The sequence below is a fragment of the Suncus etruscus genome, chromosome 9 (genome assembly GCF_024139225.1).
Source record: "Suncus etruscus isolate mSunEtr1 chromosome 9, mSunEtr1.pri.cur, whole genome shotgun sequence".
NCBI lineage: Eukaryota > Metazoa > Chordata > Mammalia > Eulipotyphla > Soricidae > Suncus > Suncus etruscus.
In genome coordinates this window covers 95,449,633-95,464,694 of record NC_064856.1, presented here as the reverse complement: position 1 = coordinate 95,464,694, position 15,062 = coordinate 95,449,633, and the positions used below count along the sequence as shown (strand labels likewise).

Genomic DNA, 15,062 nt, shown 5'->3' with positions numbered 1-15,062 from the left:
TATGCCTAGGGATCCATGAGTTGTCAAGGATCAAACTAGAGTCTCCCACATGGGAAGCCAACTTTCTGGCTTCTTTTTATATATTTCTGTATGATTTTGGTTGCTAAAGATATTGGAACATTCCATATGTATTTCACTGTTATTATTGGGTTTTTTTTAAGTATAACTGACATACTCATTTTTTTTTTAGTTTTAAGCAGACAATGTAATGATTTGGCATTTGTACAACGATTGTCATAATGAATCTTTTTTTTAACCATCTTTTATTAGCAACTTTCAAATTTGCCACACCACGATTTGGCCTGAAACCCCGCCCCCCCCCCCCATGTTAGTAGTTTCTGAACGACAGACATATTGTGGGCCAAGAAAGGATAGTTTTCATCAGTTTAAGGTTAAAGGAGAAAAGCAAAGGCATGTTAGGGAATTCTTAACACTAGGACTAAGTGTATTAAATAAAAAAAATTGGGGGAATTGTTGGTAAGTGATTATGGATTTGTGGAGGCCCCAGACTTATTTAAGAATCTGTTGAGAGAGGCCAGAGCAATAGTACAGTAAGTAGGGCATTTGCCTTGCACACGGCTGACCGGGTTCAATCCCTGACATTCCATATGGTTCCCCCAAGCCTGCTAGGCATAATTTCTGAGCACAAAGCCAGGAATAACCCCTGAGCACTGCCAGGTGTAGCCCCAAAACAAAACAAAAACAAACAAAAAAATAGTCTGCTCAGGACTTGGGATGTATCTCAGTGATAGAGTGCTTGTTTGCACTCTCGAGGACCTGAGTTAAATTCCCTAACACAGCAAAAATCATTACAATTAAAACGAAAGACTATTGAACACTATTGGTTTCTTTCCTAGAAAAAAATCACTTTCACACTGAATACACATATTTAAAGGATTTTGAATTTTCTGAAACTTAAACAAGTAACCCCACCAACACCAAGTCTCGGTTAAATGTTAATGTCATAGGGAGAGATTCTACTGTATTTGGCCATGCTTCTTATCTTATAGATATTGGGCTGACCATAAACAACATTTTACAAAGAATATACTCTATATAAAAATTCTAAAGATAGGGCCGGAGAAATAGCTCAGCAGTAGGGTGTTTGTTTTGCTCACAGCCAACCAGGATGAATGTTGGTTAGAATCCCAGTATCCCATATGGTTCCTTGAGCCTGCCAGGAGAGATTTCTGTGCACAGAGCCAGGAGTAACCCATGAGCGCCACTGGGTGTGACCCAAAACCCAAAAGTCAAAAAAAATCTAAAGATAGTACTTATGGGGCCGGAGAGATGGCACAATGGTGGGGCATTTGTCTTGCATGCACCAACCTGGGGAGGGACCCAGTTCAATTCCCAGCATCCTATATGATCCCCCAGCCTTCGAGGGGCAATTTCTAAGTGCAGGGCCAGGAGTGACCACTGAGCACCGCTGGATGTGACCCAAAAAACAATCAATCAATAAATAAAAAAAGTTTAAAAAAATATAGTATTTATAATACTTCAAGCTGATGACAAATATATCATTATTCTTTTTACCTCTATCTCTGTATTTAGAAAAATCAACTTTAGACACAGATGAAGAAATCACCTAAAATTACATAGGTGTCTTTTGAGATGGAGCCAAGATTTGAGCCCAGATATTCTGACTAAAACAATCTGTTCATTCAGTAGTTTCCTGTATTTTTATATGATACTAAAAATTAAATTCTAGGGTTCAAAGAAAATGTATTGTGGGAGAGCTTGCCTTATGTGCAGCTGACACAGGCTCAGTTCCTGGCACCCCATGTAGCCCTTCAGGCCTGTCAACAGTGCCCTGAACTCAGAGAGAAGCAAGCCCTGAGCATAGCCAAAGGTGACCCAAAAACAAAACAAAAAAATCAAACATTGTACAAATGTCAAAGAAAAGTAAAATATCCCTGCTATAAATCAGATAACTAGAGCAACTCACACAATTTTTTTCCTAATCCAAGGCTTTCTTGAAATTGGTCATTCAAACATTTTTTTAATCCCTTTGTTATTTCTGAAAGATCTAATGTTTAAGAACAGGTTTGTGACTCAATGGTAAAGCATATCTATGCACTGCTTCGACCCCCCGAACCTCAAGAAAACCCTGATTTATCAGATTACTTTGTTGTTGGAATTTTAAACAGAGATTTCTCTCCTAAGTCTGGTCTGATCAGAGTATTTACATGGATAGAGAATGTCTCCTGGTAAGCATTTTTTCTATTAACCCAGGGAAGCTTTCTGTCCAGGTCATGGAAATCACAGAATGTACTTTTAAAAAACTTAAAATAGCTCTTCCTTTCCCTGGTGATCTGATTCTGTGATGCTTTGAAACAGTGAAGGTGAAAAGCTCGGGGCTGTCCCCAAGCAATGTGATGTGGCATCCCTCCCAGAAATACTTCATTGATTTAGCTAAGCTTTTGTAGTATTTTGTTTCAATGCAAATATTTGAAGTTAAAAGCCAAAAGGTTCTCTTGGTTTTTGTGTGAACTATCAGTCATCACTTATTGGGTCTTGTCTTTGTGCTCTGTTTGGGCTCACAGAGAGGTAGTATGGGTGCCTGCCTTCGATCTGGTACTTTAGGATGCTTGTCATCATCTCTGTAAATATTCTTTGAATCTGCAGTGTATGTAAAAACTTCGTTAATGTTAAGAATCGAGCCACAAATAAGACAGAATTCTCTCTCCCTGAATCATTAAAACTTAGAGGAGAGGAAAAAGTAAAAAACTCACAACAAAGAGTAAAATGAAAGCACTAATAAAAGAGTTGTGAAAATATCAGAGGACAAAGTAATTTTTAAGCTGAGGGATCCGAGAATAAGTACTTCATAAAGTAGATGGCATTTGAACAGGGCCTTCACAGATAAGTGAGATTTCACTGACGGAGCAAAGTGGAAAGAACATTACAGTGTGGTGACAGTAGGAATAAGACTCTGGAATAAAAATATGTTCATGTACATCTGTAAAAAAGTGTGTTTGTATGTGTAAAAAAAAGTATGTATGTATGTATGTGTTTGCATGTTTGCACACACACCCTGGAAATAACAAATAGGCTGGTGTGGCTGGAGAATGAATTCCAGGAACCCAGGGAGAAGAAAATAAACCCAGAAAGGTAGGAGTTCAAGTGCATGACAGAACTAATGGGTCTTTGCAGTCCTACAGGAGTCATTAAAGGTTAAAAAAGTCAAGGACAAATGCAGGGTTGTACGTGACATATATTAAGTATCGAAATTCAGAAGGAAATAGCAATCAGAGTGGAGGGAGGAGATGCTAGCAGAAAGTTCTATATTCTATGTCCAGTGATTGGCAGATTCTGGACGAAGAAGCATCAGTGAACAGTGGGGGAATTCCTTTATTCCAGCTTCCATTTGTATGCATATTTTGTAACATGTAATATTTGTAAAGGAGAAATGAAAGAATAGTTAAATACCAGTTCTACCCTTCAACTTATATATATTCACAACCCTATGGCTGTTACTGATGTCACCCAAATATAAACAAGCAAGTAGGTCATAAAACAGAAATTAAACCCAAAGGGGCTTCTCTCTGTACCTGTTGGAGTGTATAACAGTGACCTCACATTCAAACTAATGGAAGAAGGATCTGTTTACTAACTGAAGAAGCACAGTGGAATAGAGTTTGTGCTTAGCATTATAAGGTCCAGGGTTGACCCTTGACACCAAAATCAGAAACAAGTTTTAAAACATAATCTAAAATAGGTGTGGGGTTAATTTGAACCCACAGTGATAATCTGGTAGCTACCGTGTGAATTTGGGAGTTGATTTGTTTTAAATCAATATCTCATGATTTAGGGGCTGGAGAGATAGCATGATTTCTGAGCATAGAGTCAGGTGTAACCCCTGAGTGCTGCTGAGTGTGACTCAAAAACAAAACTAAAAAAAAAGATCTCATGGTTTATAGGTGAACAACAGTGATAACAATAAATATTTTTACTTTACTATTTGAACTTCTTGTATATATGTTTGCATTAACTTCTAGTTCATGCAGTTTAAATTTTGTTAAAGAAAATTATGAAAAACATTTGAAAACTGGAGCAATTGCTGTCCTTTGAAGGGTGTCATGCTTGTGGACATGACTAGTCAAGGACTAATAATAGATATTATAAAAACAATTTTCTGGGACTATAGTGATAGTACAGCAGTAAAATACTTGACTTACATGCTGTCAACTCTGGTTCAATCTCTAACAGCTCAGAGGTGCTGAGCACTGCCAAAAATATGCATTTTGTTATTGTTTTTGGGCCACACATACAGGGGTAACTCCTGGCTCTGTACTCAGAAATTATTCCTGGTATTGCTCAGGGTACCATATGGATGCAGTAAATTACATGAAAGACAAGCACCATACCTCCGGCCCCCAAACAAGACAGTTTTCTTGGGGCTGGAGAGATAGCACAGCGGTGAAGCATTTGCCTTGCAAGTGGCCGACCCAGGACTGGCGTTGGTTCAAATCCTGGCATCCCATATGGTCCCCTGGAGCGATTTCTGAGCAGAGAACGAGAAGTAACCCCTGAGCACCGCCGGATGTGGCCCAAAAACAAAAACAAAAAGACAATTTTCTTTGTGATTTGACAGCTTTTTCTCAATGTCTTCCTTCAATAAAAAATAATTCAAAATCAATATCACGATGTACCTAGAAAATTACTGTGGAAGATTTGTAATCCACTTTGGTCAAAATAAAAATTTAAAAAATAATAATTCAAAGAATTTCATTAAATTTGAATTTCAATATTTGAGGGTTTGTTTTTGTTTTTTTTTTTGTCTTTTTGCCATTTAAACTTGAATCTTCAAAAGTTTTTTTGCCTCATGTTCCCTGGCTCATATACTTTAGTTCCAGCAAGCTCTAGAAGCAGAACTAGCAACAATACCAGTGTCAGTTTCTATGTCAATTAATAGTAAATAAAGTCTTTAGAAATTTTTCATTAATGCATATGATACTGTCTTGTGTCTAAAAAAGTTACATAGGAACTGGAATACATGTGGTGAAAATAGCTATAAGTAAGCATATATAAAGTAAAGAGAAAAGAAAGCTAGTAATCTAAGATGAATTGCTTGTGAGGTTTCAGTGATTTTTAATTCTTGACACTAATGGTAAGTTCTAACTCAGGTGATTTTGAGGTTAAATGTATTTTCTTAAAGTAATCACCATATAATACAGAGCAATAGTACAATTTCTTGCCTTGCATACAGTTATCCTGGATTCAATCCCTGGCATCCCATATGGTCTCCTGAGCACCACTAGGTATCACGCTTCCCAAATAATAAAAACCACAATAGTATTTTTCAAAATATTGATAACTATTTGCCTGCACGAAGAGTATTTCAAGTTTAAAATTACATTAATCCTTTTAAAATCTGCAACAACTTCCACAATTGTTTTTAACAACCAACAGAAGTGATAGGGCCAGAGTGATAGTACAGTGGGAAGGGCATTTGCCTTGCCCACAGCTGATCTAGGTTCAATCCCCAGCATCCCATATGATCCCCAAACCTGCCAAGAGTGATCCCTGAGTGCCGAGCCAGAAGTAAGCCTTAAGCACAGCAATTTGTGGCCCCAAAAATACAGGGCAGTGAGTGCCCACAGCTGAGAATTGTCTTTGTCAAGGTGACAACCAGATTTGACTGGCCTTCTGATTGACTGGCTCACCACTTCATGGTCTTTGTATCGAAATATTATCAACTGAACGGCAGCGCTTGTATCATATTTTTATACAGTTAATAAAGTAGCTGGTAATCCAAAGTCAATCCAAACTGCCACTGGGTGTGGCAACACTGGAAGATTTCTTTTTTTTTTTCTTCCCAGTTTTTGGGTCACACCTGGTGGTGCTCAGGGGTTACTCCTGGCTCAGAAATCATCCCTGGCAGGCTCAGGGTACCACATGGGACCCTGGGATTCGAACAGCCGTCCATCTCGGATCGACTGCGTGCAAGGCAAACGCCCCACCTCTGTGTCTTCCCTGCAGCCCCATTGGGAAATTTCTAACAATAATTAATATTTAGTTTTTATTTCATTTGGGTTTTGTTTTGTTGTTTCTGTTTTTGGGTAACACCCAGCGATGGGCCACACTCAGGGCTTACTCCAAGCTCTGTACTCAGAGATCACTCAACACAGGGCTCAGAGAACCCAGTAGGTGCTAGGGATTGAAATTGCAAGACAAGTGCCTGATCTGCTGCATAATGCCTTCCTGTCCCCAGTTTTTAATCTTAGTTTTAATTTTGGCAGTAGATGACTGTACCCCTCCCCCCCAAATTAGTAGATATCATTGTTCCTTTTTTACCACCACTCTCCATTTAGAAGAATGAAGGAAAACAAATATTTGGCTGATTTTAAATTATAGGTACTAAGAATAGTTGATTATGCTATGATGAGATCAAGGAAAAAAGTCATTAAAAGATTGGGAACTGAAGTGATAATACTGAGCAGTATGGTATAGCACTTGTCTTGCACTCAGCTGACGCAGGTTCAATTCCTGGTACCTCATATGGTCCTCAAAGGACTACCAGGAGTAAGTGTAGCCCAAAAACAAAATAATAAATGATTAGGTGGTCAGGGCCCAAGAAGAGAGTGAGTGAGGTGGAGATCTAGAGGGTTGAAAGCAAAAAATGGTAATAATTACCTAGAAACAGAATCAAAAAGATAATGCTGGGAATTAGGTGTTTGTCTTGCACACAGCAGACTTCACTTTAATTTCTTGCACCATATATGGCCCCCTAGCTCAGGTGTGATGTGTGAGCACAGAGCCACACCAGTGGGTATGGCCCAGACATCCTTATGCCCTCCTCCCCCCAACAAAGAGTCACCTCAAAACAAACATCTTGCTACACTTTACTTCAGTGTGAGACAGCTCTGGACTTTAATTTGATTGTCACTAGCTACAGGTTGGAACATCAAGCACTTAAGATGCGATTCCCATGGCTGAGGAACTGATATTTTAATTTGATTTCACTTAAATTAATTTCACTTTAAATATCTCCGTGTGGTGAGTGGCTACCAAATTAGATAGTACAAAGGTAGACAAAGAAAAAGTGGCCTGGGGGGGCCGGAGAGATAGCATGAAGGTAGTGCGTTTGCCTTGCATGCAGAAGGATGGTGGTTCGAATCCCGGCATTCCATATGGTCCCCCGAATCGCCAGGAGCGATTTCTGAGCATAGAGCCAGGAGTAACCTCTGAGCACTGCCCGATCTGACCAAAAACAAACAAACAAAAAACCAAAACAAAAATAAAAAGAAAAAGTGGCATAGTATCAGGGCTGGCGCGGTGGCGCTAGAGGTAAGGTGTCTGCCTTGTCAGCACTAGCCTAGGACGGACCGCGGTTCGATCCCCTGGTGTCCCATATGGTTCCCCAAGCCAGGGGCGATTTCTGAGCGCATAGCCAGGAGTAACCCCTGAGCATCAAACGGGTGTGGCCCAAAAACCAAAAAAATAAATAAATAAAATTAAAAAGTGGCATAGTATCAAAATTAGCACCAATAAATTGGACCCAGTCTATTTCCATGTTCTGGAAATGTCTTATCTCGAAATAGAAGATTATGCTATAGAATAAAGTTATGTCTATTTTCCTGTTTGTAACTGGCTCTCTTAATTACTCTAGGAAAAAAAAGTGTCTAGAAAAATACAGCTTCCACGCTGTACCCACACCTAAGGGACATCATCAGCCAAGTCCCCTTACCTCAGTACACCCTCTGCTCTGATCTATAAGACTCTTTGAACCTCAGGTGTTTGTTTTCACCTTGTCATGTTTCCCTGGCTCTTTGATCACTTCTGCAGTAGTCCCCAGAGAAAAGATTAGAGGGAGTGACTCTTATCCCTTTGCCATCAAGAGCTGGTATTTACTATATTAGTTGGTTAATAGGTTGCATTATCAGGAGTCTGGGATTTACTGCCTCTGAGGCAATAGTTGTACTAATCCTCATAAGAGTTTTCCTTCCTCCTCTCCAGGGTGACACTCTAAAGAATAAAACGTCACCATGCTTCTCTCCCAGCCTTTGTGTCACAGGAGGCAGATAACCAGAATCATCTCCAGGTTTTCTTCAGATAGATGAGGTCATAGAAGCTCAGGGTAGAGACGGAGTCCACCTCATTGATTTACACCTTTTACAAAGTTTAAATTAATTGAAAGCCAAGAATTAGACAAGCCAGAAGAAGAAAAAAAGTATACTCAGAGTCTTTCTTTGTAAGCCCACCACCCCTTCATAGTCATGAGTCTTGTACCCATGTTAGTCTGCAGTAATTGCTATGGACTGGAAGCTAAATTTGAAGACTCTGGCAAACCAGAAAGTATCTTTCCCCGTACTAAGAACTGTGCTCCAAGTGCACAAGAGAATGTTGTTCTGCTGAGAAACTTGGTCGTGAGAATATTATTTTGTTTTCTTCTGGGGGTTAGCAGCGTATTATATAGGGGCTCACCTTCAGTATCCTAATACCTGTTCTCCATGTCTCCTAGAAGACTGTAACTACAGCTTCTATGATTACCACAAAGACACTACCTCTCGTCTTGAAAGCAGCAACTGCGACCATGCCTGCCTCTGTTGTGGGCCAGAGACCTACCATTGCTATGGTGACCGCCATCAACAGTCAGAAGGCTGTGCTCAGCACTGATGTGCAGAACACACCAGTCAACCTCCAGACGTCTAGTAAGGTCACTGGGCCTGGGGCAGAGGCTGTCCAAATTGTGGCAAAAAACACAGTCACTCTGGTAAGCCAGCAGCTGCTACTCATGTGTGCCCACATGAGAGGGTTCATGACATGCAGTCAGAGAGTATGTCCATTTAATGCTCCTGCTGGATTTTTGAGCTTCCAACACCCTTCTAGCATAGCAAATTCTGTTCGGGGCTGCTCAGGGAAGATGGTTTTGCTACCCTCTGTTTCTATCATGGTTGAGGGGCCCCAGCCACAGCGTAACCAAACAAAGTATGCTCATTCTTCAGGGGTCATGTGTCCTTCAGAGGCAGGGGCATCATTTCCTGTACTTCTTGCTTTATCCTATGCATAGTCCTTCCTGTAATACTCAAATGCTTCGAGTCTCTGGTGCTGTCTGATTTGTGGGGAAATTCCTACTTGAATTTCTTAGTTCACTTTAAAAAAAAGTTTAAAGGAATATTTAAAATATTCCTTTATTCCTTTAAATGGGTGGCCACCAGGAACCACTGGAGTTTAGTTGGGGTACTTTAAAAATATTCAAGAAGGTTGGAAAGATTGTATGTTTGCCTTGCTTGTGACAGACCCCAGTTCAATTTCCTACACCACATGGTCCCCTGAGGGCTTTCTCCCTACCCCCCAGCAATGCCTGGGACACTTCCCAAAACGATTCAAGAAACTCATAAATGAATGGTGTCTGTATCAGTAAAAGTTTATCAGTAAAAGAGATCCCTTGAAGGTAAAAGAACTGGAAATATAAGCATGGGGACTGGAGAGACAGTAGTGATTGGGGCATTTGCTTTGTAAACAGCTGACCTGGGTTCAATCTCAGGCACCTCATATGGTCCCTGGAGTCCACCAGGGGTGATCTCTGAGCAAAGAGCAAGGAGTAAGCCTTGATCACAGTTGGGTGTGACCCCACATACATACACACCCCAAATTAAAAAAGCGCATTCATGGGATTTCTTGGGTAAAACTTTTAGAAGCTGATGTTCTGAGAAACTTGGAATATGTTCAAATTGTGGTCTACAGTCCCTTCTTAAAATGGCATCTAAAAGCTCTTGGTGAGTTTTGAATGAGGACCAGTGACGAGTGAAACCAGGGAGTAATAAAATGAAACCAGGAGTCTTTAAAGAAGCAACCAGATAACTCAGCCAGATGCTGGGAGTTAGAAAATTCTCTGTAGGAATAGAGCTATTCACTGTTAGATAAAGCTCTTATATTAGGAAAAAGCCCATTTGGCCATGCAGCAAGTTTAATATTACTTTGGATCCAGTCTCGACTTTTAAAATACCTAAGTGCAAGAGTTCTTAAGTGTCACAGGAAATTTGCTGAGCCTGCTATGTTCTCTGTTAGGTGTGTAAGGAAACAGAAATATAGTTGGTTTGCTTGCTCTACACAGAGTAAAAAGCATGCAGGTGGGAGAGTAAAATGTTTTTTTAAGGCAATGTTAATTCAGATGAAAGCTTGTAGAAAATATAGTTTGATCTGGAGACTAGTAGTGCTGAAAAAGACTTTATTGTCCTCACTATTTATCTTTCCCATTTTTTTTTCTCCAGCAGGTCCAGGCAACACCGCCTCAGCCCATCAAAGTACCACAATTTATTCCCCCTCCTAGACTCACTCCACGTCCGAACTTCCTTCCACAGGTGAGTAAACTACTGATGAGCCCAATACTGGGTCAGAAGAGACTAGAATCTTCTAATGAGTCTTACTCAGCGGCCTTTAATCTACATTTCAGTTCACCTTGGTTCAGATCCCACCTAGCTTCAGCTTTTAGCTGCTGATTTCTATATCATAAAGGAGCTGATTTTTATTGCAGTGACAAAAGAAATAAGAAGTACAGGGGGAAAAAAGGAATTTTCCAAATTTTAAAACAGCTAAGTCAACACCATTTTAAGCCTGTTAATATCAATTTACTGGAAGAATGAATCTGCCTGCCAGAGAGAAAGAATCCAATTATTTTATTTCACTTATCTCCTATATGCCAAGGAGAGCAGAGAAGGAAACAGTGATCATCATCCTTTCCAGCCAGTAGAAACTGCCCTCAACTTTGGAAAGGGCTGGCTGTGAGCATCCTTCACCACCAAGCCAAGCTATAGAGATGGAGTCTAGGGCCTCTCTAAGGAACCTTTCACATAGAGCCTGTTCTGCTTACCCCTGATCTCTTAAGGATATTTTTCCAGTAATTTAGTCTGGGCTCACCTGAACCCATGGGGGAAGTGTCAGGATCTCCCCAACTTGGACCTTACAGGAAGTTGACTCACCTAGTTAGAAAGCCTGAGTATCTCCAGGCCCGAGGTAATTCAGACAAAGAGAGGAGAGAAAAGGAATTTTGGAGTCACTGGCCCTAAGTCATTTGTCAATCATTTCTGAGGGATAGAATAGACCATGTTAAAAGGAAATAGGATGATTGTAATAATTGTCAGATCAATCCTTGATAAATACATTGGGTATCCAAAAAGGTACTAAGCACAAAAGTGAACCAACAGTGATGGCAGTTTTCTGCCCATTAAGGAACTTCCACATGCACATAGGTGCCCACTGTAGGAGGGAGCGGGCCAGTCAGAGGACTCACAGACCACTCAGAGGACAGCAGGGCACTCACCTCATTATAAGAACAGGACATTTCTTGAAAGGTTGACTGACATTCAGAGCTGGAGAGATAGGACAGTGGGTTAGGTACTTGTGTTGTGTGTACCTGACCCAGGTTTGGTTCCAGATACCTCATGTGGTCCCTCCCCCACGCTTTGCCAGGAGTGATATTTGAGAACAGAGCCCAAATACAAAACATAAAAATAAAGTTGGAATTCAGTCTGAGACCTGAAATCCTAGTGAAGTGAACTAACAAAGCTTCAAGGGAAGAACAAAAAAGTCTCAAGCATACAGCAAAACATAAACAAATCCAAAATGGGTTGGGGGGGGGGGGAACACCCAATAGTACTCTGCTATATCTGGCTCTGTGCTTAGGAGTTAACCCTGGCGGTACTTTGGAGCCCATATGTGGTGCCTAGGATTCCATCTGGGCTTGGCAGTCTGTGAGACAATTGCCTTAACCCTTTGGGTATCTTCCCAGCCTCTTAGGATAGACTGATGAAATAAGCGTAAAAAAATACAAAAAAGGGACCAGAGAGATTACACAGCGGGAGGGCATTTGCCTTGCACACAGCCAATCCAGGAGGATGGTGGTTCAAATTCCGGCATCCCATATGGTCCCCTGTGCCTACCAGGAGCAGTTTCTGAGCACAGAGCCAGGAGTAATGCCTGAGTACTGCCAGGTTGACCCCCCAAAAAATACAAAAAAGGGGGGTCTGGAGCACAGCAAGGAGAGCATTTTCTTTGCACACGGCCAATACGGGTTCAAATCCCAGCATTCCTTATGGTCCCTTGAGCCTGACAGGAGTGATTTCTAAACACAGAGCAGGGAGTCACCCCTGAGCACCACCAGGTGTGGCCCAAAGAAACATACAAAAAAGACTTGAGAACAGAGGACATATAGCTGACTTAGGCTAGAACAAAAAAGAATCTCATTTGGACCAGAGTATGTGGTCCTTATAGGCTCTTGAAAATTTTGCGCTATATTCCAGTGGAACTGCATTAAAATACGTTCAAATAGTATTTTGAGAAATGACCTCTTGCCATTGCATAGACTAGATTGGAAATGGTGAAGTCAGTGGGCAGGGAGAAGTCTTAGGACATTATCAGGAGTACTAGTAGATAATATTTAGAGTTCAGTACTGTTAGGCACTCTAACAGTGCCTGGATTACACTAACTGTGCCTCTATCAGATAGCTGAGTTATCTGTTGTGGGCATTGTGTGTGTGTGTGTGTGTGTGTGTGTGTGTGTGTGTGTGTGTGTGTGTGTGTGTGTGTGTGTGTTTGAGGAACACACCAGCAGTTCTTGGAAGGGGTGTCCCCATGTGTTGCGGGGATCAAACCTGGACCTCCTGCATGCAAAGCATGTGCTCAGCCTGTTGAGCTCTTTCTCTGATCCCTAGATTATCTGTTTTAATCTCACAAGAACCCTATGTAAATGGATATTACTCTTTAAAAAAAAAGGACTCAGGTTTAATCCATGTTTTTCACACCATTGATCATGACTACAGTAGTCTGTGCAATCAATTCATTGATTGGAATGGCAGTTTTTAAGTAACAAAATGAAATCGGCAATATTGGAATACATAGTATTGTCTTGTGAAGTTTTCTTTTTCTAAAGATATCATAGATACGTGTCAACATGTATACACACTAGCCACAAAATAAAATGTATTTTCTACTCTTAAGTCTGCAGCACCCACCACAGAGTTATTTTACATTTAACTCACCTTTCAAGCTCCCAAGGTTGTCAAGAACCACACTTCACACTTGCCTGCTTGCAGCCATCTATGACAGAAACCAGAGTTTTCTGGCTCCACTTCAGGCATTTTTCTTCTGGGGAAAGAAAAGCCTTATAGTGCCATAGCCCACCTAGTGGGCTCTGGAGCTCCCCAGGGAGAGCTCAGATACAGAGAAATGATATCTCTATCGCAGGTGGGAGAGCCATATGACAGGGAAGCCTGAACCCTGACAGGAGCCCAGTTACAGGCCTAAGCCCAGTTACAAAACTCGCCCCACTTCAGAAACCCAGACTTAGTGGTCTGTCAGGTGTTTATTGTTCTTCTCATCCAGGTTATTTTGTTTAGGGGCTACCCCTGGCAATGCTCAGGGGTTACTCCTGGCTCCGGGCTCAGGAATTATTCCTGGTGTTGCTCGCAACCATTGGTATGCTGGGGATCCAACTGAGGTAGGCAAGGCAAAGGCCCTTCCTTATCCCTCGGGCCCTTATCCAGGCTCTTTTCAGCAATTAGAGATCAGTTTTATTTTAAACAAAGTCACCTGGTTACATAGTTAACATTCTTAGCCCCTCTCAGATTTTCAGAAACAGAGCTAAAGAGTTATCTGAAGGTCTCATTTTTGTGCATTAAGAGAACAGGATCTTGTGCACAAAGTCAAGTGTGGGAAATTTGAAAATTAACTAGTGTAAGGCCTAAGAAATGGCTCAACAAACCCAGCTGAGTGCATGCTTGGCATGCAGGAAGCACTGAAGCAGAGATAGAGGTAGCCCCCACCCCAGCACTTCTGGGTGTGGCCCCAAAACAAGAAAAGTACTTAGAGCGATGATATGTTGCTTGAGGCTACACATTTAGTAAGTGGTAGAATGAAAATCTGAACTCAAGTAAAGCTGATACCTTGTTTTTATGGGCCCAGCAGGCTTTGCTATGCAACTCTACTATTTTGACCCCTTGGTTTTAAACCATAAATTTCTGCCACTTTTTTAGTAAGCTAAATATAAACTAGGATAGTTGCAGTGTAAGTAGGAAAAAGGCAGATTTGAGAATGATTTAAGAAGGAAACTGCACTTTCCAAACAAGTGGAAGCAGAGATAAACAGATGGGAATACATTAAACTGAGAAGCTTCTGCACCTCAAAAGAAATAGTGCCCAGGATACAAGAGCCACCCACATGTGGGAGAAACTATTCACCCAATACCCATCAGATAAGGGGCTAATATCCAAAATATCCAGGGCACTGACAGAACTTTACAAGAAAAAAAAAATCTAATTCCATAAAAAAAATGGGGAGAAGAAATGAACAGACACTTTGATAAAAAAGAAATACAAATGGTCAAAAGGCACATGAAAAAATGTTCCTCATCACTGATCATCAGGGAGATGCAAATCAAAACAACAATAAGATACCATCTCACACCACAGAGATTGGCACACATCGCAAAGAATGAGAATAATCAGTGCTGGCGGGGATGTGGAGAGAAAGGAACTCTTATCCACTGCTGGTGGGAATGCCATCTAGTCCAACCTCTATGGAAAGCGATATGGATTCCTCTAAAAACTGGAAATTGAGCTCCCATTCGACCCAGCTATTCCACTACTAGGGATATACCCTAGGAACACAAGAATACAATACAAAAACCCTTTCCTCACACCTATATTTATTGCTGGAACTTCCAGCTCACTTCATGAAGCTCACCACAAAGAGTATAGAAATAACTACACAGAAAACTACCATAATCATGTGAATGAATAAGGGACCTGGAAAGCCTGTCTAGAGTACAGGTGGGGGTGGGGTGGGATGGAGGGAGATTTGGGACATTGGTGGTGGGAATGTTGCACTGGTGAGGGGGGGTGTTCTTTACATGACTGAAACCTAATCACAATCATATTTGTAATCAAGATGTTTAAATAAAGAAAAAAAAGTATAGATTCAGGGCCATAAAAATAGTACACCAGGTAAAGTGCTTGCTCTGTATGTAGCCAATCTGGGTTTGATCTTCAGTACCTATGTGAAACACAAAACATGTGAAAACAGCACCAGACACTATCAGTGATCCCTGAGCATAGAGC

General features: G+C 41.0%; 2 protein-coding genes across 2 annotated transcripts in view; both read left to right on the top strand.

The window, feature by feature from the left end:
* The window catches only part of PEX16 (peroxisomal biogenesis factor 16), a 561,216-nt gene that overhangs the window by 490,386 nt on the left and 55,768 nt on the right, over nucleotides 1-15,062 (top strand). The gene's annotated exons all lie outside the window — the stretch shown is intronic.
* PHF21A (PHD finger protein 21A) overlaps nucleotides 1-15,062 on the top strand; it is a 252,309-nt gene that overhangs the window by 200,637 nt on the left and 36,610 nt on the right. Inside the window, exons 9-10 of the mRNA XM_049779629.1 lie at nucleotides 8,468-8,719; nucleotides 10,221-10,310. Of these exons, the coding sequence (XP_049635586.1) occupies nucleotides 8,468-8,719; nucleotides 10,221-10,310 (342 nt within the window). The remainder of the gene's footprint in view (nucleotides 1-8,467; nucleotides 8,720-10,220; nucleotides 10,311-15,062) is intronic.